This window comes from Styela clava, chromosome 10 (assembly GCF_964204865.1).
Source record: "Styela clava chromosome 10, kaStyClav1.hap1.2, whole genome shotgun sequence".
In the NCBI taxonomy this organism is placed as follows: domain Eukaryota; kingdom Metazoa; phylum Chordata; class Ascidiacea; order Stolidobranchia; family Styelidae; genus Styela; species Styela clava.
The window spans coordinates 3,524,226-3,548,061 of record NC_135259.1 but is presented as its reverse complement, the minus strand read 5'-3'; the positions used below and the strand labels follow the sequence as shown (position 1 = coordinate 3,548,061).

The 23,836-nt window shown below is 34.5% G+C and overlaps 4 protein-coding genes across 5 annotated transcripts; all 4 read right to left on the bottom strand.

The window, feature by feature from the left end:
* Positions 1-135: 135 nt before the first annotated feature.
* On the bottom strand, positions 136-3,712 carry LOC120337454 (aminopeptidase N-like). Of its 2 annotated transcripts, XM_078117447.1 has the most exons (5): positions 3,682-3,712; positions 3,430-3,577; positions 2,844-2,932; positions 1,018-1,098; positions 136-893 (listed from the first exon to the last, which is right to left on the bottom strand). In XM_078117447.1, the coding sequence occupies exons 2-5, from the start codon at positions 3,547-3,549 to the stop codon at positions 812-814; spliced, it is 372 nt and encodes a 123-aa protein (XP_077973573.1). In that variant the 5' UTR covers positions 3,550-3,577; positions 3,682-3,712; the 3' UTR covers positions 136-811. The 2 variants fall into 2 exon arrangements, with proteins under 2 accessions (XP_077973573.1, XP_077973572.1); XM_078117446.1 differs by lacking the exon at positions 3,682-3,712 and having other exon boundaries at positions 3,430-3,674.
* Positions 3,713-5,047: 1,335 nt separating this feature from the next.
* Positions 5,048-9,012, bottom strand: LOC120337452 (aminopeptidase N-like). The gene is made up of 3 exons (XM_039405214.2): positions 8,889-9,012; positions 6,249-6,362; positions 5,048-5,802 (listed from the first exon to the last, which is right to left on the bottom strand). Exons 1-3 carry the CDS (start codon positions 8,892-8,894, stop codon positions 5,617-5,619), a joined length of 306 nt encoding a protein of 101 aa, XP_039261148.2. The 5' UTR covers positions 8,895-9,012; the 3' UTR covers positions 5,048-5,616.
* Positions 9,013-9,465: 453 nt separating this feature from the next.
* On the bottom strand, positions 9,466-16,877 carry LOC120337450 (aminopeptidase N-like). Its single transcript, XM_039405211.2, has 20 exons — positions 16,542-16,877; positions 16,071-16,227; positions 15,814-15,945; positions 15,097-15,223; positions 14,506-14,660; positions 13,951-14,064; positions 13,691-13,825; positions 13,248-13,313; positions 13,111-13,176; positions 12,776-12,966; positions 12,350-12,444; positions 12,094-12,215; positions 11,931-11,986; positions 11,682-11,829; positions 11,153-11,238; positions 10,872-10,982; positions 10,645-10,773; positions 10,243-10,428; positions 9,845-9,923; positions 9,466-9,724 (listed from the first exon to the last, which is right to left on the bottom strand). The coding sequence occupies exons 1-20, from the start codon at positions 16,787-16,789 to the stop codon at positions 9,578-9,580; spliced, it is 2,550 nt and encodes an 849-aa protein (XP_039261145.2). The 5' UTR covers positions 16,790-16,877; the 3' UTR covers positions 9,466-9,577.
* On the bottom strand, positions 16,783-18,495 carry LOC120337993 (aminopeptidase N-like). The gene is made up of 4 exons (XM_039405907.2): positions 18,363-18,495; positions 17,747-17,868; positions 17,346-17,515; positions 16,783-17,009 (listed from the first exon to the last, which is right to left on the bottom strand). Exons 1-4 carry the CDS (start codon positions 18,442-18,444, stop codon positions 16,826-16,828), a joined length of 558 nt encoding a protein of 185 aa, XP_039261841.2. The 5' UTR covers positions 18,445-18,495; the 3' UTR covers positions 16,783-16,825.
* Positions 18,496-23,836: the final 5,341 nt, after the last annotated feature.

Here is a 23,836-nt window from a genome sequence, read left to right as displayed (position 1 = left end):
TACATTTCTACTCACAAAATTCAGGTCGTATTCAGTCGAAAATCTTTTCGTGACAGACTCTATCAATGTTTTGAATACTATTCCACCTCCATAGCTGTATCGAAACAAATGATTAGGTGAAATAATATGTAGCACCATTTTTCTTTAGTTGCAAATTGTGGCATAGCCATGAATGTTGGTATTGTTGTGCAAACAAAACAAATTTAGAAAAAAAACAAGGAATAATATTCTTATTTCTTACATATCAACTAAATCATTTCACGATTCTACCATAAAAGACCACACAACATATCTACCGTACTCTTCTTCTGCCATGTAACCGAGGCAGGAACGAATGCTATCTTGTTCACGAATCAAGTTGGGGTCTACGCAATATTTCGTATATTTCGATAAAATCCAAGATTCTTTACTGCATGCCATGCCGTAACTTTGACAAAATAATTAAGAATAGCACTAGAGGCAAAAATATTAGTGGGCTACCCATTCCTAGCCACCAAGCCATTTCGTAACTTAACAGGTTAGTTAAAATTTGTATATATATTATGTGTGTGCATTCACATAACGACGCTCAACATATGACCTACCGCAAAGTTCATTAGCTGCCTATATAAATCGAAATGGCTAAAAGTTCTACGACACCTTAAGTATAACAGTAAGGTTTTCTATATTTAATAAGTTTGGAAGTTTTGAAATGTTTTTGGATGAACATGTGACGAGATTGTTGTTCGCTTTAAAAATCGGCAACAGAGAGTGAAATTTCTTGCCTCAAATCGTCTTGCTCCTGTGCATTGGTGGATACGTGATGTTGTTCTCAACTAAACTGCCACTCTTTCTCACCCCCATCGCGGATTGCTGCACAAAAGTCATCTCTGTGATAAGTGTTACTTATCATACTGTGTAAAAATAAATTTTGTAATTTAATTTATTTTTTTATTAATATTACGACAATCTGATTTACAGGAAGTGAGTGTAGAACATTTGCTTGCAAGCTTTATCTCGAATTTTATCCTGTCTCACCTTTTATTAGTTGGATCATCCATCCACATCCTATATAATGCCGTCGCTTTTGTGGCTTTAATGCCTGTCAGTCTTGTCATTCTGAATTAAAGAAGTTGCTCTAAAAAATGACAATTATACTGTCTTACATCTGTTGTATTAGCATGAATTATTGTAGCAGAACCGGCTGAAAAATATGTGATGGAACCGGCTGACAGAAAATTAGAATTCCACCACTGCTTACCACTGACATGGCGATGTTATATGATTGAATCATGTAAAGGCAGCATGCGTGGGGAGTGCAGGTACGTGATATACATACACAGACAAAAATATACATATACAGCTAAATCATATACATATAGAGACAACCAAATTATCATAAACAGCCATTGTCATATGCATATATATATAGCCAAATCAATATACAAAAACCAATGATATATGCATATACAGCCAATTCAATATACATATGCAGCCATTCAAGTAATGTACATACAAACCCAATGTCATATGTATGCATAGTTTACTCAACATACATATACAAACATTTAATTGATGCACATACAAAATGTTATATGCATACGCTGTAAACTCAATATACACACATATCGATTCAGGTGGTGTACATACAAAATGTCATATGCATATATAGCCAAATCAATACATAACAGTCAATTTCATATGCATATACATGCAACTCAATATACATATAATTCTATTTAAATAATGTACATACACAGCCAATGTCATATGCATATATAGACAACCCAATATACTTATACAGCCATGTAAGTAATGTGCATACTAAAAATATCAGTCGATGCGATATGAAGCCAACTCATTATACGTATACAGTCATTCTCTCAATGTACATACACTGCCAATGAATTTTATATGCTACGTGCGCATTAGGATATATAAAGATCAGCCGCAGTAGTCTAACTTACCTTATACACTATCTTACCTTATCTACAATACGGTATGGTCAAAAAACTCTTGATTTTTGCGTAGCACGAGAGAGGTCGCAAAATCGCTACAAATAATTTTTATCAATTTTGAAGAGGTCCTCACACAAAATTTTGAAGTTAAAAACTAATCACATACAGCCCACAAAAAGGTCTGGAATTGATAAAAGTAATAGACTTCTAGTAAAAAATACAATCTTTAACACTGAAAATTTCAAAGCAATTGGTCCCGTTGGTAATGAGAAAAGCGATTTTTTTCATAACGATACAAAGAAAAATCCCAACAAGAACAACAACAACAACATAATAACAAAACGATACAAAGGTACACTTAGTGTTTAACAAAAACAACAACAACCACATAATAGAAAATCCATATATATATGTACATATATATGTACATTTTTATGTCCAATAATCTGGCAATGTTTTAAATTAAACAAAATGCGATGTGAGTAATGAGAGTTTGCACCAAACTCTATTTGATTAGTTCGCCGACAGCTTACCAATGTCGTTGTTTTCCAAGCACATTTCTGCTGTAATCCATTATCGTGAGCGTTTTTAACGCACTCATTATATGAGCTATTAGCTGTTTAGGGTCTTCGTGTAGAGGCAGCCGCATTGTTACAACATATGCATGCGTATGAAACTATGGCTGTGTTTGTGCATCACCCAAATGGCTGTACAAATATATTGGGTTGGCGGTTGATGCATATCTTTGTCTGTATATGTATGGCATATTACCAAGCCTATCGAGTATATATGGTCTTCAATGACGAATAAGAGTACGGAAGGTACAAACAAAGAACAGCATCTGACACTTTGTTTTACAGAAGGGTGACCATTGCAGTAATAAAGAACAAAAATGTTAAACTACACCTCTCAAAAAGAGCATCATCGTTTTTATTCTCTTCGTCCCATCCATAGTAATCGTACAGAGTTGGTTCGACAAGTTTCAACAAGTAGGTCTGTTTTTATTTTAAAACTTATAAATTAAAATCATTGTTAATATTAAGCTACCACACAATTGTTATCAAAGTTAATGAAAAAACAATGGCATGTCAAAACAGGACAAACGGAGTGTGATGAATAGATAAAAGATTGGCAGGAAGATTCGACCTGTTGCTATGAGCTGTACACTGTTAAATCTTAATATGTAAATCAAAGTCACAGCGCACATTATTATATTGAAATATAGATGCTGTTATTGGTTGAACCACCCTACACAGTCTGCTTTTTCTAGTGTAGCCATGGGCTGATTAAGTAGGCGTTTGACGAGTCCGTCTTATTTCAAGGGAAATATAATTGACAAAACAGGTTATATTAAACACCTGAAATAAAAACATCGGCAATTTTGGGTTACATGCTTTACGTATGCCATATAGCACGAATTGCCCATCCCACAGTCTTACAAGACAGATTTCGGAATTGCACGATCAAAATAAAGAAATGAATGTAGGGTAACCTTGAACATTCCATACAAAGATGAACGACTCAGCAGATATTCCATGTATTTAGCGGAGGCTAGAAAACTATTCCATGGCGCATATTCTTGCTCATTTGATAAATACATTGATAACTCCATTGCGGTTGTTAAGTCCAGACGTTCAGCTCTGAAATATTGTGAATGAAATTCATTTCTTATTCGCTGTTTTGAATTCGAACATCATTACCTAATGTTGGTATATTTTGTTATTACATTCACTGACGTACTAACCAAGAAAAATTTCAGCAATCTGACCAGCTTCAATAATCTAAATATACATCGCGTAATTGTGGCTTCACACTAATTATATATACTGATTACAATATATAATTGTACTTGATGAGTCTAATAATTGATTACTTATTTACCGACGGGGATGAGATGAGGCATCCCACCCTGTTGTCACTGTCAGTCGACAAAGAGTTCTTAATTTGTGACGTAATACTAGTTTCAGGTGTTTGAAAAGGCATAACTTGGGAATCTGTTTTGGCATTATCATTATTATCACAAGCTAAGTGACAGCTCGACTAAGCGCGTAGTGTTCGTATTTAGTCTAATAAGTAGGATTTGACTTTAGTCTAGCTTGATAAAACAATGAAGGGTGTTAGCAGCAATAATACCTTATCGTTATAGGATGAGATTATTTAAATAGGCCTGATGTGATTTTTTGAATTTCAAAAACTTACCTTGCCAAATTAAAAGCATCATCCAATAACTGCGCTCTGTTTTTTGACAAAATGTCCTAGAAAATAATTGGGAAAGAAATAAAATTCCGCCCTGATAAATTTAAATAATTTATTTCCTCTTTCATAATACGGTTATTGCAACATATCCACTACTTGCTTGGTTGGAAACCCCGGAATTAAATTATTTGTTTCTGTAAATTAGTTTTATTCTGATTGCATCTACTTTCACTACTAAGTGTTACATGAAAATAGATTGTGGTTATCTAAATCTTAATGCAGGTAGCCTATAATGATATGTTCCTGTACATATAAATCAATATATCGATCTTTGATTAGCTTCAGTAGTGGCTTGTAACTATTATTCAGGTGTCCTATTGGCATTTATGCATGGTTTTGATCTCACGCTAGAAAATAGTTCATAGAAACATAAATATATTGAGATTATATACCTGGAATGACTTTGGTTTGAGTTTAGTCGTTAGTTTCGACCATGTTTCTCTGTCATAATTTACTCTGTAATAACCCATAGCATCGATGTTTGCTAACAAGTAATATTCCTCTTCTACGGTCACTTAAAAAAGTTTGCAAAAGGTTGCTTTCTTCCTTCGGTATTTAATGAAAGTAAATTTTACAATCCATAAAATTTGACTCTAGTGAAGCATAAATATGTGTGTCGGGTATTTTAACTCAGTATTTCCCACACGTTCCAAGTTAATCACGTGTTTCTATTTTTGTAGGACCTTTAGCCATAGTTCTCAAGCTAATTCATTATTTCAGAGATATTCTAAATAAGTCTAGTTCCTACTACTGCGTTTGTTGAGTATTGTATTTGATTTATTTTTCCGACTTACGTCTTTCCAATGTTGAAAGAGATCCAAGTGTGTTGCTGATGAATATGAAAGATCGTTCAGGTAATTTTGTGTGAAACAATGTATTTTGTCACATAATAAATCGAAACGAGTAGAATGATTTTGTAAATATCGAATTCTCTTTGTAACAAATAGCAATGAATATTATACAAAGTGAATTTGTGAATGATTGTAAATGACCTTGTTGTTTGTTTTTGATGGAAACTTGAGATAATGTTAAGAATGCGACAACAATCATACAAGCGTTCATTTTCTAGATAATATTTAGTTTTACTTACCGTTAACCCAAGTACAAAATTTCTTCTCCCATGAGGTCATTTATCATACGTATAGAATACTGGCACACTAAAATGGAATTCAAAATCAAGATAATGAATGATAAAAGCTGACTGTTATTTAAACAAAGATCTTTTTAATGGGTATTGAGAAAATGTATCATATCAATGTCAAACTGGTGACACATTTTAAACTACTTTATGATGAAATTCAAACTTTTGTCGAAAATTCGAAGAATATCGCTTGGAAGTTTAGAATATTGATAAGCATCTCAATCGCCATTTAAATTGTTCCACTCAATAGGGAGATAAAAGGTTTTCATCCTAAGTTGAAATCTATTCCATTAAATGCAAATATATAATTGAAACAAATAAACAATCTTCTACCTTGCTGTAACTAATTGTGTCAAACAATGCCGTGATTTCATCTGGAGTGTTTGCTTCTTGAACTAGCGGGTGAGAAGAAGTGAGAGCGTCAATATCAAAAGCTGAATGAAGTTCGTCGAGAAGAAATCTATCTTTCTGGAAAACAAAACGAATAGCAAGAATGATACAGCGGTATAAAGTATATACAACTTAATAAACAGTGTAACTTCCAAAAGATTTTTATATAGAAAATAAATTGACTGACATAATAGCATGTTCATCTGATGATCATCAGTTTCTCATAAGTCCATACTTCATTTATTCTTCATTTTGAATCTCCGTACTTTAGTGAGGGTTTCTCAACCGTGATGGGAGATGGAGGTTTGTGTGTAAAGGACTATATTTTCACTAGACCCGGTCGGACTCTGTCTGTTTTTACTTCATATGGAAACGTAGTTTGTTCATTCATCTAATTAAACAATTTTGGTTGACAAAAAGACAACTTCAGTTGAAAAATTTTAACGGCAGTCTCCAGTGGTTTTTCTTTCGCTATATACATGAATATATTTGTGTATTCTCATGCAAAATTGTATATATATTACCGACTTCCATGTTGGCTGAACTTCAGATTCTCCTAAATACGATACGTAGGTAGCAAAACCTTCATTGAGCCAAGCATCATTCCACCATGGAAGAGTAACAAGATTTTCGAACCACTGAAATTGTATAAATATTACTCTGATGTGATAATTGGTTCACTGACATTGTCGGACTCGTTCGTATATTTTTTGGGCTAATGTTCACCGCCAACGTCCATTTGCAGTCGATATACAGGTACATTGTGTTAACATTGAGGTAATTAAACTGATATACAGACAATACAGTACAGTTTTGAAGTTGCTCAACGTTTCTAGTTGTGGGGTTGCGAGTATCTGTGGGCTTTGATTCTTCGAAAATTGGGGTCGCGAACAAAAAAGGTTTGGGGAACCACTGGGTTAAAGTATTCAAAAATAGGTGTATATATTATATGCAATTGTATGTTACCAAATTTAAAAAGGTATATATAGCATACTAAAATATTAATTCCCGATGTTATACATGTATATATTCATTTTAACATGCTTTATGGCATATGTGTTCTGTAATACAAAGACCGCACAAACTTTCAGCGAAAGAAACATCATCATATCTTTTCAAAAAATAGTTCCATAACTTACCTTCAAGCATAACAACAACGACTGACATTATAATAACTTTGGATCCCTCAACATGAAACTCGTTCTTTGTTGGCATTTTGTTTTTGTATGCTTGGATAACTATTATGACTCTAGCGAGCAGGCTATGCTATTTCGTGGACGAAATATTAGTTGAAAATGTAAACTACAGCTAGCAATGCAACGATAGAAGTTCAACTGCAATAAATTTACACTGACTAACTCAACACTTCCTACGACACATCAATGTTTGGCGAAAAGGACTATTCTTGAAAAAATTACTCTTCGAGTACAAACCATTGACAGACGACAGTGTTAAGTATAGGTTCAAAATCTAATTTCACACAGCAGGCAAAAACATTCCACCAGCATGAAGCATTTTCATACTTTTCTAATGTTGGAATACGACATTAGATAGATCTTAATTGAGCATAACTTCTAAATCAGTGGTTCTCAACCCGGGGTCCGCGGACCCCCGGTGGTTCACGAAGCATTTCCAGGGGTCCGCGATTAAATTAAGATTGCAAGAAATTATTTGCAGTTTAATATCGTTTTTTTGTGATACGATCGAACATTTGCTGCCTATGACAATGTGACAATGGCCTACAAACTATTTTGATTTATCTCCCGTAGACCTATTGTGACAAATACGAGTTTTTACATGACAATGATAATACGAGAACGCAGCTACAGTGATCACTTTCTCAGTTTTGGTGCGCCATTTTGCCGTCGTACCCAAAAGTATCGATGGAAGCATCACGTGTTATTGTTCCATTCTCCCTTCCACATACCTTTGTGAAAGTGGATTTTCGGCTCTCGTTCATATCAAATCCAAGGCTCGTAACCAACTAAACGTCGACGACGATATGCGTCTATCGTTATCAAAAACAAGACCACGTATTTCAAGACTTGCTTTTGATATACAACAGCAGAAATCCATTTAAGTGTATTCGATTTGACAAAATAAATAAAAATGTCCACTAGTTTAGTGTTATTTTTGACTTGGTTAAATCTGTATGGAACATTAGGTTGCTGTTTTGATGGGTCCGCGACCGCTTTGAGAGCACCAGAAGGGTCCGCAAAGACAACAAGGTTGAGAACCACTGTTCTAAATGATATAGTCAACGAATTTTCAAAACGTTTAGTGCCTGTCATCGAGAACAGAGGCACGGTAAACAACGATACACAGTGATTTGGAACTACTGTTTTGGCTAACGGACTGACTTGCACGTACTTAACTGTACGCAATGGTAGAGGCAAACGAGGCGAATGTTACAATACGGCGATCAACCAGCAAAGAGTCAATTGCCTAATCTATCAAATTTTTAAATACACAAACACATTATTCGCAATACAATATGTACATAGAGACTACTTGTCGAATTTGATATCGTCTTGATTGGCATCTTAAGAGTCAAAACTTCACACGCAAAATGTAAATAAAAACATGTAAACAGTAGGTCGTTAGCGAAATAGGCACCACGCAAATACTAAATGACAAAGATTGCCCTCGACTAATCTTTTAATCACCAACGACCTTTTGATCCTTTCTTCGTTGGTCGTATTTAAAAATGTATTAAATATATGCTTGGTTCAATATTAGCAACCAAATTGCATGGCATTGCTAATCAATGGAACGTGCATGTTTTTTTAATGAACTTCCTATTACACGCGTCAAATGATATCTGACTGACCAATCTTAACCATTTGCTAACGCCACTGAAGCTCCAGGCACAAAAACTGTTGCTTGCGAATTTACTAATTTAGTGTTGTGCTCTCCACTAGGTCCCAGGAGACCTGAGGCTCATAGAAAACAACTGCTATAAGATGACTTGCGTTAGGCAACAAAAACGACACAACTTTCTTCTGGTATCTATACTGCTAGCTAGCAATTTGTTCATTCCAATGATATTTAGCTGTTTTTACAGGCTAACATATTCACGCTGTTTCTCCACTTTTCACGCGCTGAAAGCTTACGAAGTTAAAAGTATGGAACAGTGAAGTCAATTCAAAATTGTACATACATACCAACATTTGAGGAATTTGGTGAGTGCGATGAATGCTGTACAAAGATCACGTATATATGTCTGAGGTAGGCAACCGTCAATCAACTAAGTTAACGACGCGAGTCCCGCCTTTCTGCATATTTTACGTCGTCGACTAAATTTTATGATTACTATGTTACCAGCTGACTATTAAAAGTAAGCAATATTAGGTTCCACAGTTGAAAATTCGAAACTGCCCTCTCAATCTGGTCTCTAACTGTTTTGCCATTTATTGAGAGGTTTTTCATTTGGCATATAACGATACAACCAACTGTTCTCAGCATAATGAAGGGTTTGATTCCCAACTAACCTGTGTCATTTGCGCTGATTATTGTCTACATTTTGTAATAAGAACATAGTGTTATATTCATGTTCTGCATAGTTTGGTTTCTCACTGTGTAACTGCCAAAAGCCTAAAATTCCAATCTGAATAATATAATTCGAAGTTTCGTGTTTCCATGACTCTCTCATCCATTTTTGTGTGTCGAAGCTGAGATTGAAATACATCGCACTGTAAACTTAGTCTTAGTCACTATTGGAATTATTTTTGGAAAGCAAAATAAACAAAATTCCTATTCATTCTAGTGCATATTTATTATTCACAAATTAAAAAGTATCTCAAATTATACTGTAAAGAGTTTTTATATAATCCCAGCTAGTTTTTTTTTTAAATCATGAAACGTTAGTAGTCAGCCAAGCAGTAATTTTTTCTTCATTGATTGCTCTCCAAGCTATGTTTAGTTTTGTTCTTTCTATTGCTCGATTAATATACCGATAAGCTGGTCCCAGTTTATTCTTCCCGTCTCTGAAATTCTCCAGCTAAAACATGGAAAATATCAATTCAAAATATGTGTTTGACAGTAATGACAGTAGAGGAATACTCCATTGCAAAAAATTATATTGTATAAAAAAAACATTTATTCAAAATATTTCACTCACCAACTGTAAATCATATTCTGTCGAAAGTCGATTAGAAATTGAATAAATCAATCTCGAAAAACGCCAAGAACCACCATGCCTATCATAGAAAAAGGATAATACATTTTCACTAACACTTCTTCGAATGATAATGTTTTCTGCTACACTCACAATAATTTTAAAAATATACATATATAATTTTTATTTTTTTATTCGGTATTGTTTATTATTTTATGTTAGACACTAGAAATCAGTAATTTCATTAGTACTATATTTGAACTAACTAATGAGAAATCTTGGTGCAAAATTTGTTTCTGCTCTTATTTTTTGCCTATTTTCTGTTTTCAATAATTAGTCATAGCAATATGCAACTATTTTCTCTATTGATTTTTATTGATTACTTTTCCTCGTGTACTTACACATCAACAAGAGCATCCCAGTTTTCCACCAAGAAACCCCATGCTAAATCTCTTCCGAAATCTTCCCCTCCAATATAATTCATACAACTTTTGAAAGTATCTTGTCTTCTGATGACAGTGGGGTCAACACAGTATTTCATATATCGTGTTAGAATCCAGGGTTCTTTACTACATGACATTCCGTACCTATCATTAAGCATGATTTTAATATTTAGGACATCAAATTTTACCAATAAATAAGAAACTCACAAACCAGACTTCATTATTTTTTTTTTAAATGCAGTACTTGATAAAAAATTAAAATATTTTTCAATTTGCCTCTGCAAAATATTACTTTATCATGCTCTGAGGTAGAAGATTTTGTCTTAATTGTTACATTTATTTAATGGAGAACCATCCTACCGCAAGCTTTTTTGCTCCTGTGCATTTGTTGATTCGCCATGACGTCGCCATGCAAAATTCCATTCTTCGACTCCTCCGTTACGGATCGCTGCACAGTATACGTCATCGCGATAGGTACTGCTGATTATGCTGCAAAATATAATTACAGTATATTAATACTAAATTTCCTTTATGTCATCGAGCTGAGTACCAATATTATAGGACTATTTGCACTGAAAAATATTCACCTGTTGTTTTCCGGATTTTGCATCCATTGCTTGAATAAAGCCTTAGCTCGAATGATGCAATCTTCATTTCCATAATAACAAGACGAACCAATTGTCAACTTCATGTTACGTCTGAATTAAAAGTACAAGTCGACTATTTTCATTTTTAATGGAATCTTAAAAATTACAAAAATCGATTATTTCAGCAGATTTGTGATCTAGATTTCGACTGTTTCCATTGGTGATTGAGACACGTGTTTTTTCTATTAGAAAACGATTCCTAAAGTTCGGCTGCTTATCACCTGCTTATGAGAGCGGCATCACTTTTATCTTTTTCTTCCCATCCAAGCATTTGATATAATGGATCAACGAGTTGAACAACGTGTTTCTAAAACATAAAAAAATGCACAAAATCGTCCGAGTTGGGGTTAACGTTATTGCATGAATTACAGAACATACCATTTTAAAGGAGTTCCAGAAGTATGTGCACCAAGATGTCGCACAACCTGAACGTAGTATGTGTACCGGGTTAGGGTTCAGGTAGTGCGCCATCTTGGAGTACAACCATTTGAAAACGGCGAACCATTTTTGAATAAAAACGAAATAAGCTATGATAAAATATCGATAAAAATATATCGACCACAGTTTATAGTACAGGTCGAGTTAATTTGTGAATCTAAATTTATGGAACGTGATGGCTAATTTTATGCATGCATCACCAAAATTCGAAAATGAGGTCATTTTAAAATAGCGATTTATTTAACTATAATTTATAGTTTTCATGATCACCAAAATTATTTATCTGAAAATGTTGAAGAATACGATTCTTACCGATAGTTGCCCAAAAGCAGGAGTTCGACCTAGCATGTATTCTAAAAATTTCATTTTTTGCATAAAAACTTTCCATGGAACAAATTCTTGTTCTTGAATCATGTACTTTGAGAGATTCATTCCATATGTTATATCCAAGCGCCCAGGCCTGAAAACAAAGGATCACTCTCACTAATTCTCTATTTACCTATAACACATTGTAAAAATGAGAATTATACCACACAACTAAATTGTCTTGCTCTTGTTTACCTGGCCAAATTGAAAACATCGCTCATCATCTGTGCACGACTTCGTTCTGGTATTTCCTGTGATATATATTCAATTATTAATCATAAATTAACCTAACGGATTTTGCATGAAAAATAAAGAATCTGTATTATAGATTGACCAAAAAACTAGCTTTAACACTTACTTCGAAAGATGCAGAGACAAGTTTTGCAATGATTTTATTCCACGTGTCCTCATCATAATTCACTCGATAAAATCCAAAAGCATTAATATTCGCCAAAATAAACTCACTTTCAGTGATTTCCACTAAATAAATATAAATCAATTTAAAATAGGATTTTAATTGTAATCTTATCCGAACAATACAACAAATAAAATATATTATCGAAATTGAAGAAGTAAGGAAAGTTCCAAAAATGATAAGAAAAGAATATACTCACATGGTGGTTGATTTGGTTCCAACCAAGTTTCTTCCATGTTGTCTGTTCCAATTTGATTGAAAGTTTTATAAGTGAAAGGGATATACCACTTATATCTGAAACGGTAAGTTTTAAACAGAAAACCACAAAAAATCGCTTCAGTGCATGAATTCATATCATCAGTCGATATTAATGAAAAATGGGGCAAAATAGGGTCGCGTATAACAAGTATTTGGATCACGAGCATTGACCAGAAATTCAATTTTCAAAACTGGTTATAATAATCTTTTAAACTTTTTAAATCAGGATAAAAAATAATACTAAAAAAATAAGTACTAAATAATCGCGTCCAATCTCAAACATGGTAGTTAATTTGCTTTAATAAGATTCACTTAAAATCGATAGCGGTATATTCAAATAATTTACAAAAATTATACCCTTACTAACCCATATGTTTCACTTCCTGGCGTATGTACTACAGTTGCATTGTTATCGAATAAGAAATACTCTTGTGTGACTTGATACGTGTTAGTTGTCGTCTTTCGGACATTAACAACAGGATGTCCCATTTGCAATGTCCATGTCTCTAATATGATGGTCAGTGTGGTAGGGAACTTAAGACCTGCTATATCTGCTTGCTGTAACATTGTTTAAAAAAAATTTTCGATTACATACAATAAATTTATCACTATATTGATCTAGTGACGTTTAGAAAAAAAAAATAAAAAAATCTCTCGTAAAAGTATAAGATATGTGTACATTCAAGTTACTCTTAAACTCACTTCTTGCCAAAATCTGAAAAGATCACCATGTGTTGCAGCTTGGTAGGCGAGTTCGTTGAGATAATTCTGAAATACAGATGAAATTGTGTAAAATTTACTGTTCGGGACATTACACATCCAATATAAAAGTACACTACCGTAAGTCCAGTAACAAAATTTTCTTCTCCCATGAAGGAATTTATCATACGAAGTATACTTGCTCCCTGTTTTGCAAAATGAATGTAAACTGTTATGTTATATATCACAATAGATGACATCATTATCACAACATAAATTGAATCCACAATATCCAAATGACATACACACGTTTTATGTAACATTTATTTAGTTATAAATTAGTGAATGACGAATTTATTGTTAGTGATAATACAAAAAGTGCAGCATGCTCATTGCTAGTTAAACATTAAAACTTTCCGAGTTATAACTGTTACAAAAACTGTGTACAGTTGTTCAATATCGATGCACGTCATGTGAGACAACAAACCAGACTGATGCAAAATGTATGAACACCAAACGCAGCAAAGGAAAAGCTCATGAAATTTTAGCACGTTGGTTATTATGTTGTCACTTTCACACATACCTTTTCATAACTAATGTGGTCAAATTGAGCTGATATTTTGGCCAAACTATTAACTGGAGAAACTAGAGGATGAGACGATACTACTGCATCTACATCAAGTGCAATTTGCATATCATCAGAAACAAACAGCTCATTCTGAAATGGATGAATCAAATGTTCATATTTGCTACGATACAAGTGATTGTGAGCTAATCATAAACTAACCAGTGAAAGATATTTTTAATTCTTGATGTTTGTTTTAATTGCTGGAATATACTTACCGCTTTCCACGTAGGTTGTACATTCACCTGACCGATATATTCCAAATAAGAAGCAAAGCCTTCGTTCAACCAAATATCATCCCACCATACGGGACTAACAAGATTACCAAACCACTGAAAAAAATGAATCATACATATTACAATCATACATATTAAAATCAATTTTTTATTTATATCATAGTATGCTGATAAACGAGGATAAGATAGGTTCATGAATTAAAAAAGGCTGCTTTCCCAAGCGTAGTTGAGGATTTAAATCTGCAGTGACTGTAAACTGAAAACATCTTCAAGGAATCAGGCAATATCGAGTGATAGCCTACATATAGATTATATAGCGTGTCGTATATTAACCCAAAATTTAACTCTAATCAACTTAAGGCTAGAGAAGTTCTCTAAAATATGCAATTATCTGAATACACACATGTACCGAAGAAATATATTTTCTTGGGGCTGTCGTTGGGTAAAATTTACCCAAGTAAGTTCAAACCTAGGTAACCATGTATAGTTGCCACAACACATAATGTGAGTGAAGATGATAATGGTTTTATTTCAAACCTGGTGGCCAATTTCATGACTAATGATTCGTGTGACAGTTTGTTTGTCAAAAACTGACGACGTTTCTTCGTCATAAAGAAGATAAACATCCTGATATAAAACAAGTCCCCAATTTTCCATGGCACCAGCTCCAAAATCAGGGGCCGCTGCTTGATCTTGAAAAATATACATGTATCCTGACTTATCTGTACTAAAATATTCCAGCAGCCGAACTATGTCTAATTTCTTAATTAAACTTAAAATGCCGTTTGTACTAGTAAGTTTAGTTTGGGATTAGAAAAATTGCTATATGTGATATAGGATACAACATAATTCCATTTGTAAAGCAAACTATCATCATAAAAATCAGTTTATCGTAAAAAAGCTTGTCCGCTAAAATATGAAATTTATTAACGGAACATGGTCCGTCTACTTACATGGATACAAAGATCATTAATATAACCATAAAAATAATAATATAACAGAGACAACAAGGTTCCTCGGATGCGATGGGAAGTTTTAAAGATATGATATTTCTTTTTTAAGTTTTTACTCGTTGATGAAAGCACTCCGGTTTTCAGAATTTGGTAATTACTATAATATATTTCTCACCAGATTTAGGCAGAGGGTAGGGAACAGAAAAGTAGTCTTGGAAAAATTCAAGAATTCTCGGTGTAATTATTGAGGCATATTCAGCTTCACCGTTGTCTACAGCTGCGGGTCTTGCATATGTTCTTGTCTGTTACAGCATAAATGAATAAGTCATATTACTAGATTACTCTATTCCGTGCCATATGTACATAAACCCTTGATTCAGGGAGAAAATAAATAACTGATTTTATCAGAAGCAATGACCATTCGTTTGCTTAGAATGGGCATCGTCGATTAATTTACCTAACAAGCAGGAGAAGAATGACACGGCTTGGCTAAGGTAAAGTTAATAGACAACCGGCCACGCCGGCCGATTTTCATCTTTCCAAATAATTTAAAGTAAAAGTAAATATATTTATAAGTATTCATTTTTATATATAACAAAGAATGGTGATGGAGCAAATAATTTGAGACAATTATCATTTGTAATATTAACACAAAAATCATGATAAATGAGACAACATAAGATAACATATATGTTATCGAACTCGGCTAATTTGTGAGAAACTAAAAACCGTGAGTTCAACTATTGTCTTCCGTTGGGTTCTAAAATCCATTATTAAGACGTTGTTGCAGTTGGCAACTTTAATACAATTAGAGAACCTTGTCCGTGGAGTTTCGAATGAGAAAAGAATCTAATTAAATGAACGAATGATTGCCGTAAAAGCAAGTATTCACCTTGACACCTGAGACGCTCTTCGTTTCAACGTACGAAAAGTCGCAGACCACAAGAGCAAGAAGATAAGTTGACATCGGAACTGTCTCAGCAAATGTTGTTGAATTCCATAGATCTCCATCGATTGTTTCCAACTGAAAATGGGACATTAGTATATGTTTAGAAACTATCAAACTCACTTTTTCAAGACTTGAGACGTCCTGTTTTGTGAGGCATGAAAGTAATTTTTGTGAAAAAATTGCATATACCAAAAACTTACCTTATGCGATAATTCAGGCATGTTTGACACCGCAAAATAACCAGAATTGGCTTTGTGCCACAAAGTAATGGTAAAATTAGCTTTAAATCCAGGTTCGTCAAAACACGGAAAAGTCTCACGAGCTCCTGTGGTCTCCATTTGGCTCACGGCCACTACCCTGCAAGTTGATAAATTTGTATCCCATATACGATATTGTATTAGTTAACTGTTTGTTATGAGAAATTTGTTGTTCGCTAATTGCAATAAAATATAATCTGAATAATCCATCCAAAAAAATGAAAAAAATTTAAAAATTTAGTATAATAAGAATTGCAAAATGAAATGGATTTTTAATCCATGCTTTTCAGTAAAATTTTGCATATATATATCGGTAGAAAATGCTGAGACATATAAATCTGTTTCGTTTTTAGGTCCAAATTACGTTTATCACACGCACAACAGTATATAATATTGCCAACTCTATTCACGAACCTGAGTTCTCCAGCTGGGTTGTTATACTCACTACGGTATATTCCTCTTAGATCATCAGAAAGTTCTGACTCATAGTTTGTAACCGTCAGCGTGTAAATTTTACCAACTTCGCAAAGATTTTCACTTTCGAATACCATAAATTCATTTGGTTTATAATACATCATACTTTTCATTGGGATGTTATTTCCGTTCTCAGTCAAAGTAACTTGAGATTGTGTATAAATCAATTTTCTAAAATGCAAACACATTGTTTCAGCATATTATGGCAATGTTTAAGTTATTTATTATGAATGTGGCACTCTCTGTGTTGCAATTTTGATGATGATATCGTGTAACTTCGCAACTTCACAAAGATTTTCACTTTTGAATACCATGAATTCATTTGGTTTATAATACATCATACTTTTCATTGGGATGTTATTTCCGTTCTCAGTCAAAGTAACTTGAGATTGTGTATAAATCAATTTTCTAAAATGCAAACACATTGTTTCGGCATATTATGGCAATGTTAAGTTATTTATTATGAATGTGCCACTATCTGTGTTGCAATTTTGATGATGATATCGTGTAAGAAAAATTAAGCGGATATTGATACCATCAAAACAAGATAGACAATGGTTAAAGTATAGATTTTAACCATGTTGACAACGAAAAAAAATGTTAGTGAAAAGAATATACGAATGTAAGCAGCGCTCATTCGACTTTTTGAGCTTTGCTCTTGCACAGACAGAAAACGTAAGTCATAGTCTACATAAATGCAAAGATAAAATATAATAAACGTGCAAGCTTTGTTTTTGTTCATACCTGCTATGCAAAATGATGTATTTCGTTGCTGTTTCACAGCTAAACGTTACGCTCGATGTTCCATAAAACATATATTTTCCATCAGCATTCATTTCGAGTACAGGGCGAATATCAATATTATATGAGATAGGTAAATGATCGTGCGAAATTCTAAACGCTGTCCAAGGACCCTGTAGGAACACAGTGTTCATAAAAAAATTAGCATTGTGTCACCAAAGCTGCAATCATGCTCAAGGTGCTTAAGAATATTGTTATTTAAATTATGGAAGAACCTCGTTTCGAAACGATGATTCAAAAATTGAAAATTTCTATGAGACATATATATAATTGCATTAATCACGTGCAGCGAGATTGAATATGTTACCGCAGGAAATAATTACTATTGTTACCCGAAGACTTACCGTCGGTGCTTCTGTAATAGGAGTTGATGCAGTTGATGACTTTGTGGTGGTACATTTAGTCGTCGTTTCATCCTGAACTACTACGTTACACGTAGGTCGAGCAACCAATCCAATGAGCAAACCTTCGAAAAAAATCGAAACTTCGCTTTAACTGTATATCAGTGTTATTTTAGTGATTTGCGCAGAACTAAGGCTAAAATGACCTAACAGCAAGATTAAATTTAGTTTGTAGAACTATTCCTCGTGTATACTGACTACATTTTCAGAGATATTTCATCGTGAAAAAATCTGAAATATATTGATATATCAAACAAGGCATTCTCAGTAACAGACAATCTACGAAACTGAATTGCAGCGGCTGAAGACAGGTACATTGTGTTGATCATATTTATTTGAAAATCTATCATTGTATTTTAACTGCAATTTTATATATATATATATTGTACCTCACATCTTCTCTGGCGCACAGGGCTCTGTGGGACTGACCGTACAGCAGGTAAACCTCGACTTACATTTCATTTAATCTTAGATAATGTAGGTGATTTGGTAATAGTCGACAGACCATTCATCCTTAGTTTTTTCTCTCGAGTAATATCAATGAAAAGGGCAAACTCACCTTCTATAAGAAGAAGAAGTGCTACAACAACAACTAGAATTATTATTCGTGATTTACTCAAATAAAACCCGCTATCTCCCATTGTATATATCAGGCTTCCGACCGTTATCGACTAAAATATTCAAAATAGATCGCGATTGACTGATCGGTAATAAGGTCCTACACAAAAACGAATGGGCATCGAATGTGCAGATAACTGTATAGACGCATACAAAAAATTCGCAAAATCGACACAAAATTTGCATTTTTTTATGCTTTATTCAAGTTGTTGATTTGAATATTTATTTGTACCCGGAGTGAATGTTTCATTATTTATTCAAGATTTATTTAAATCATACAATTCAGATAAAGGACGTGCCTAATTTTTAGTCGTAAGTGTTGAAAATTCTTCAAGAAACCTTGCTAAGTATTATCCAAACAGCGAAAAATGACTATTCTCAAACCATGAATGTTACATGACTGTTCAAACTTCAGTATCTAATTTACAATTTCCTCCAAACGTGATTCTTCGCTTGCTTAGAATTAGAACAAATTGGGCATTTTGATGACACTGCTACCATTAGGGCGGATAAATGTACATGGTTCTGCTTTAACTTGCGATATATTTACCTCAGAAAATTCTCCCGATATTTTGCTATTGAAATTTTTTTTAAGATTGGTTTGAAGTGTTGGCGATTATAAACTGGTTCACATGTTTAAAGGCATCGTTTTTACTAGAATTATTTAATCACGTGCCGCTTGCACAGATAGTCGGAAGGCAAATGACAATTCCTGAATTATGGCAAACAACTCTTTTTTGAAAACATAACTGACAAATAACACTGTAACACGCAAAACTATGAAAACGAAGCCTGTTTGAACATCTGTCTGAGCGGCTACAAAAACTGCAATTGTTATGTGATTCTGAGTGATTCAATAGTCTTGCGGCACACGAACACAAATATATTTTTGTAACGTTTCGTCTGACCAATGTCAGACTTCCTCATAGTTCAACCGAATCGATAGCACATATTATGTCATTGTTGGTTTCTTTTTGATTGATTGTGGTTAAGAAAAAATCCTAATGTTGAGTAGCTGAGCTTTCTATTGTTGCACAATAAATACCGGTATTGTATTTTAAATCAGTGGTCGGCAGCCACCGTGCCGCGGCCCATCGCCGGTCCGCGGAAAGGTTACTGCCGGTCCGCAAAGAGGTGACACAAAAACGGACAAGGCCGTTATAAAACTTCTACAATCTAACCACAAACCCTACGACTATAAACAGCACCCAACACAACAGTAAACCAGACAAACACAACGCTAATTTGTTGGAGCCCTCGATCGACCCGACATTTAATACATAAAACCAAATATGATTCTAACTTTATTATTGTCTCTACACGAATTTATGTGGTAACAAGTGCTGATGTACGGTGCTTGTTTTGTAATAAGTAGCGATGGTTGTATATCGTTCGAGTTAATTTTAAGTTTTAAAAATTAAAAATGTCCGGGAAACGGAGCGACGAGGGTCGAGCATTCCAAAGTGCTTGGACGGAAAAATATTTTTCTTTCTCGTGCATTCCAAAACCGGTTTGCTCGATATGTCCAGTCAGCATCGCAGTTGTTAAGGGTTTTAATTTAAATTCGTTACGGAACAAGTCGTCGAATTCGACCCCGAGACCCGGGACTGCGCCACAGCATATCTGTGCGCTAGTGCAAAAGGTGTAATGTGTCGGAAGAATATATGGCCTTGAGCAGCTTTATCTAAAATGCATTACACTTAGAATAAATTTTGTACTCGCCCGTCAGAGCATCATTTGGACGACAATTGCCATAAAAACATCATCTTTAACATTGATAATAAGTAAATAAAAACAATGTATTGTTGGATAATATATTAAAAAACGCCACATACACATCCCATTGTGGCATCCCATTGTGGCGTTACACACAGCAATACAAGGGCAACAATGAAAATGCGCCATTGAAGTTAATTAATGTAGCGATTGTTCGAAGGCGGAAATAGAAATATTGCGGTCCGTGCGTTACCAGAAATGTGTATATTTGGCCCGCAAGTACATGAAGTTTGCCGACCACTGCACAACACTATTGAGCAGCATATCTGACTTCATAAACAATTGTCATGTCAGTATGTCGCAATAATGCTGGGTCAATTGTTTTCTCTACGCCCGTATAAGAATGCCTCTCATCAGTCCGAATAAGATCTTGAGACGACTTCTGTTGTAGTTGCTAATTAGGCTAATTAAACTAGCTAGATATTAATCTGACTCCAAACAGAATATAATCGGCTGTTACTTGTTCAAGTCGAGACGTCTGTTGATTTGATATAACAGCAAGGAGCTAGACAATTGCCGGTATAGATTTTATTTCCTTAGATAAATATATTACAATAAATTAAATCAAATAAACCAACTTACAATTTCAAGTTATTATTCATAACAGTAGCGTAGCGATCATCAGAATTATTGATATTTGACGAAAAGGATGACGATAAAGACGATAAAGACGACGATCGCTTGAAATGTTTGAGATCGCATTTAAAGGGATACACAATTTTCTCGATTATTCGAGACCGTTCTTACACTGATTATTCATGTAAAACAAGGTCATTCAACATATCACATGGGAAATTATTCGTTATTTTGCACGTTATGTTGAAATATCATATTTAGAATGTTGTTGAATATTCTCCAATATTTATGACTTAGGAAATATTTTTAGTCTTGATGTCATTATTTCCAAAATTATTGGTTAAATTTGTTACAATCTCCCCAACAAAATGATACAGGAATTGTTAACTTTCCCAAAATCTTATCAATATGAGGCCTGGTTTTCAATATCGATAACTACAAAAACGAAATATCGAAGTAGGGTGGATGTAAGAAACACGTTACGTGTGTCAATGTCGACCATATCTCGAATATGGGAACAGTTAATGGCCGTCAAACAAATACAGATATCGCGTAGCATCACCGTCGTTTTTAGTATATTGTCAACATAAATTTCATAATGCGTTTAATGTATTGCATAGGCTTAGTTCGTTTGTATAAAGGTGGTCCGCCAAGATTTCGGTCAGGCTTTACCGTCCATCACTTGAAAAAGGTTGCCGACCACTGTTTTAAATAATTTTATTAATAGACAGTAGAATGAACATTAAAAAAGCCAAGAAAAAGCCAAACGGAAATTCTGACGCCAAACGTGTTTCAAAAAAGCCAAGATCGTGAAATTTGGCGTTAAAAAAAGCCAATATGGCAACCTTGGCTATAGTCTAGACCAGGGGTGCACAACACGAGGCACGCGTGCCAAATTTGGCTCGCCATACGCTCAAACGTGGCACGCGAACGGTTTCGTAAAAAAAATTATGATATACATTAAAATTTCATGTTCACATCGGAATCAGCAGTTTTTCAGGATATTAAATTGTTTCAATAAATAGATATTCGTTATTATGTATTATTATTGAAATCTGTTTGATGTGTGTTTTACGGCAGTTCATTTACACAGGTTGTTTCCCCGAGCATCGACTTCTTTGTTTACTCCGTGACATTGGCCAATCAGCAAGATGCAAGAAGTGACGCTCTGACACTTTTCTCGCTTAGACAGATTTTAAGGCGTGGTCGTAAACATTACCTCGTTTTCGCGTTTTTGAATTATATTCGTTAGTTTTCAGTTGTCTTTCGGATATGTAAACATATATAAAATAGTTCAATGATCACTTTGTCTTCTTAGGAGTTTCATTTTAATTGCAGTAATCAAAAATTAGTGTGGATATATATATATATAGCTGTGATAGACTAGGCTAAAATTCTTTACCGGTACTTTTAAAAAACAGATTGTTGAATGCTATGAATCAGAATTATAGCTTGAAACGAATATCCCATTTTACAGGCGCCAACTCGCGTAACCACTCCTAAAATAAGCACGAAAAATTTTGCAATGTTAAAGTATAGGAAGAATTTTACGGGGGTCAGAGGTCGGGGAAAGGTCCATACCAACGATTGTGCGTGGCACGCGAAAAGAATATTTTGAAATATTTGGCACGTGTCCTCATTTGAGCTGTGCACCCCTGGTCTAGACACGCGATATTCTGCACTTCATTTTTAAACCTTGGCAGCGGAAAAACTTGCATTTGTTACGTGATAATATGCTTTATCGGGCTTGCCCAGACTCAAATACTGTATGTGTATATTGTATTTTGCGCATGTTAAATACTGTATTCTCCCTGTTACAAAACACACAACTGTTTCGAGACAATTTTTGGGGTATTTCAATAAAATTCACATCAGACGCGATCGACTGCTCGAGACGTATTGATCGACCAATCAATCGCGATCGACGTGTTGGCCAGGGGTGGCCATCGAAGCATGCCCAAATGTCGAGGCGCAGTTCTTACCACTTCATGGCAGCTCCTGCCACGAACGAACCGCGGCAGCTCTTGCCATGGTTTTATAGCGCTATTCAGTAATCAGTATTAACGGTATATTCACAAATTAATGTACCAGATTTTAATTGATCATGCGGAATTATATCTACTTGAACCCTAACCCTAACCCCAAATCCACCCAAACTGTATCCATAAGAAAAACGTTCCAACTTACCCAATATTTGTCACCATAAGGGACAGCACTGTCTTTACGGCCAACCTGCCGTGGTTACGGCAGCAAAATTTTACCTGCCATTGGTTTTTAATTTGCTGCGCGTTAACGGCAGCTCGTCATTGGTTTGTGGCAGCTAAAAAGTCAGTCGCCATAGGTTTGGCCGTAGCGGCCTTGGTATGGAAATACCGCCATGGTTTTGCGGCAGCTGCAGACGCCACAGAATACTTAAAACTGCACTTGCAAATGTCGCATCAAAATGTCATTTCTATTTCTAACCGAAATGAATATATTTCTAGTCGCCCGTACCACGTGAGATTCTTAAGTGTATCTTTAGTGAATAAATGAATGATTCACGATAATTTGTATTTAGACATCAAGATCCAGCGACCAACATCAGGACGATAAGTATATATTGTCAAAAACGCGCTACACCCTTATATACATTACGGAAACAAGCAATATGTTATCATTATTACTTTATTATAGAAAACTTTCGTTGTTTCGTTATATCGTTCCATGAGAAATCGTTCCAAAGATACCAGTTGCGACGGAATATTGTATAACAATATTGTAGCCATAACAACAACATTGTTTGTAGGATATGTTACCTCCAAAAGATATTCGCCAGGACAAACACCTGTAGCTCCTCGTATTCCAGTTACTACAATGTAAAATATCGCGACTGTATAAAGATCCTTGAACAGCTGACCAAAGTATACAGACAGACACAGAAGAAACGAATATACCCGTAAATATTGCAAACAAAATTAAAGCCATGATTACAATGCGTTTCAATTATAACCTGAATCATCATAATCCTAATATACCATGTATTGTAAACAACAAAGACGCTGAACTATATATACATAAACTATA

Excerpts from the sequence above, each read along its gene's own strand:
- LOC120337454 (XM_078117447.1), bottom strand. The coding sequence starts at position 3,549 with ATGGAGTTATCAATGTATTTATCAAATGAGCAAGAATATGCGCCATGG. Across the intron at positions 2,933-3,429 it reads CTTTGTATGGAATGTTCAAG|ACCTACTTGTTGAAACTTGT; the intron begins GTTACCCTACAT and ends AAATAAAAACAG. Across the intron at positions 1,099-2,843 it reads GATGATGCTCTTTTTGAGAG|AATGACAAGACTGACAGGCA; the intron begins GTGTAGTTTAAC and ends TCTTTAATTCAG.
- LOC120337452 (XM_039405214.2), bottom strand. Across the intron at positions 5,803-6,248 it reads TTCAGCCAACATGGAAGTCG|AAAGATAGATTTCTTCTCGA; the intron begins GTAATATATATA and ends TTTGTTTTCCAG.
- LOC120337450 (XM_039405211.2), bottom strand. The coding sequence starts at position 16,789 with ATGTGTTTGCATTTTAGAAAATTGATTTATACACAATCTCAAGTTACT. Across the intron at positions 16,228-16,541 it reads AACCCAGCTGGAGAACTCAG|GGTAGTGGCCGTGAGCCAAA; the intron begins GTTCGTGAATAG and ends ATCAACTTGCAG. Across the intron at positions 11,987-12,093 it reads TTGTCTCTGCATCTTTCGAA|GAAATACCAGAACGAAGTCG; the intron begins GTAAGTGTTAAA and ends TATATATCACAG.
- LOC120337993 (XM_039405907.2), bottom strand. The coding sequence starts at position 18,444 with ATGGGAGATAGCGGGTTTTATTTGAGTAAATCACGAATAATAATTCTA. Across the intron at positions 17,869-18,362 it reads ACTTCTTCTTCTTATAGAAG|GTTTGCTCATTGGATTGGTT; the intron begins GTGAGTTTGCCC and ends TTTTTTTCGAAG. Across the intron at positions 17,010-17,345 it reads TACATCATTTTGCATAGCAG|AAAATTGATTTATACACAAT; the intron begins GTATGAACAAAA and ends TTTGCATTTTAG.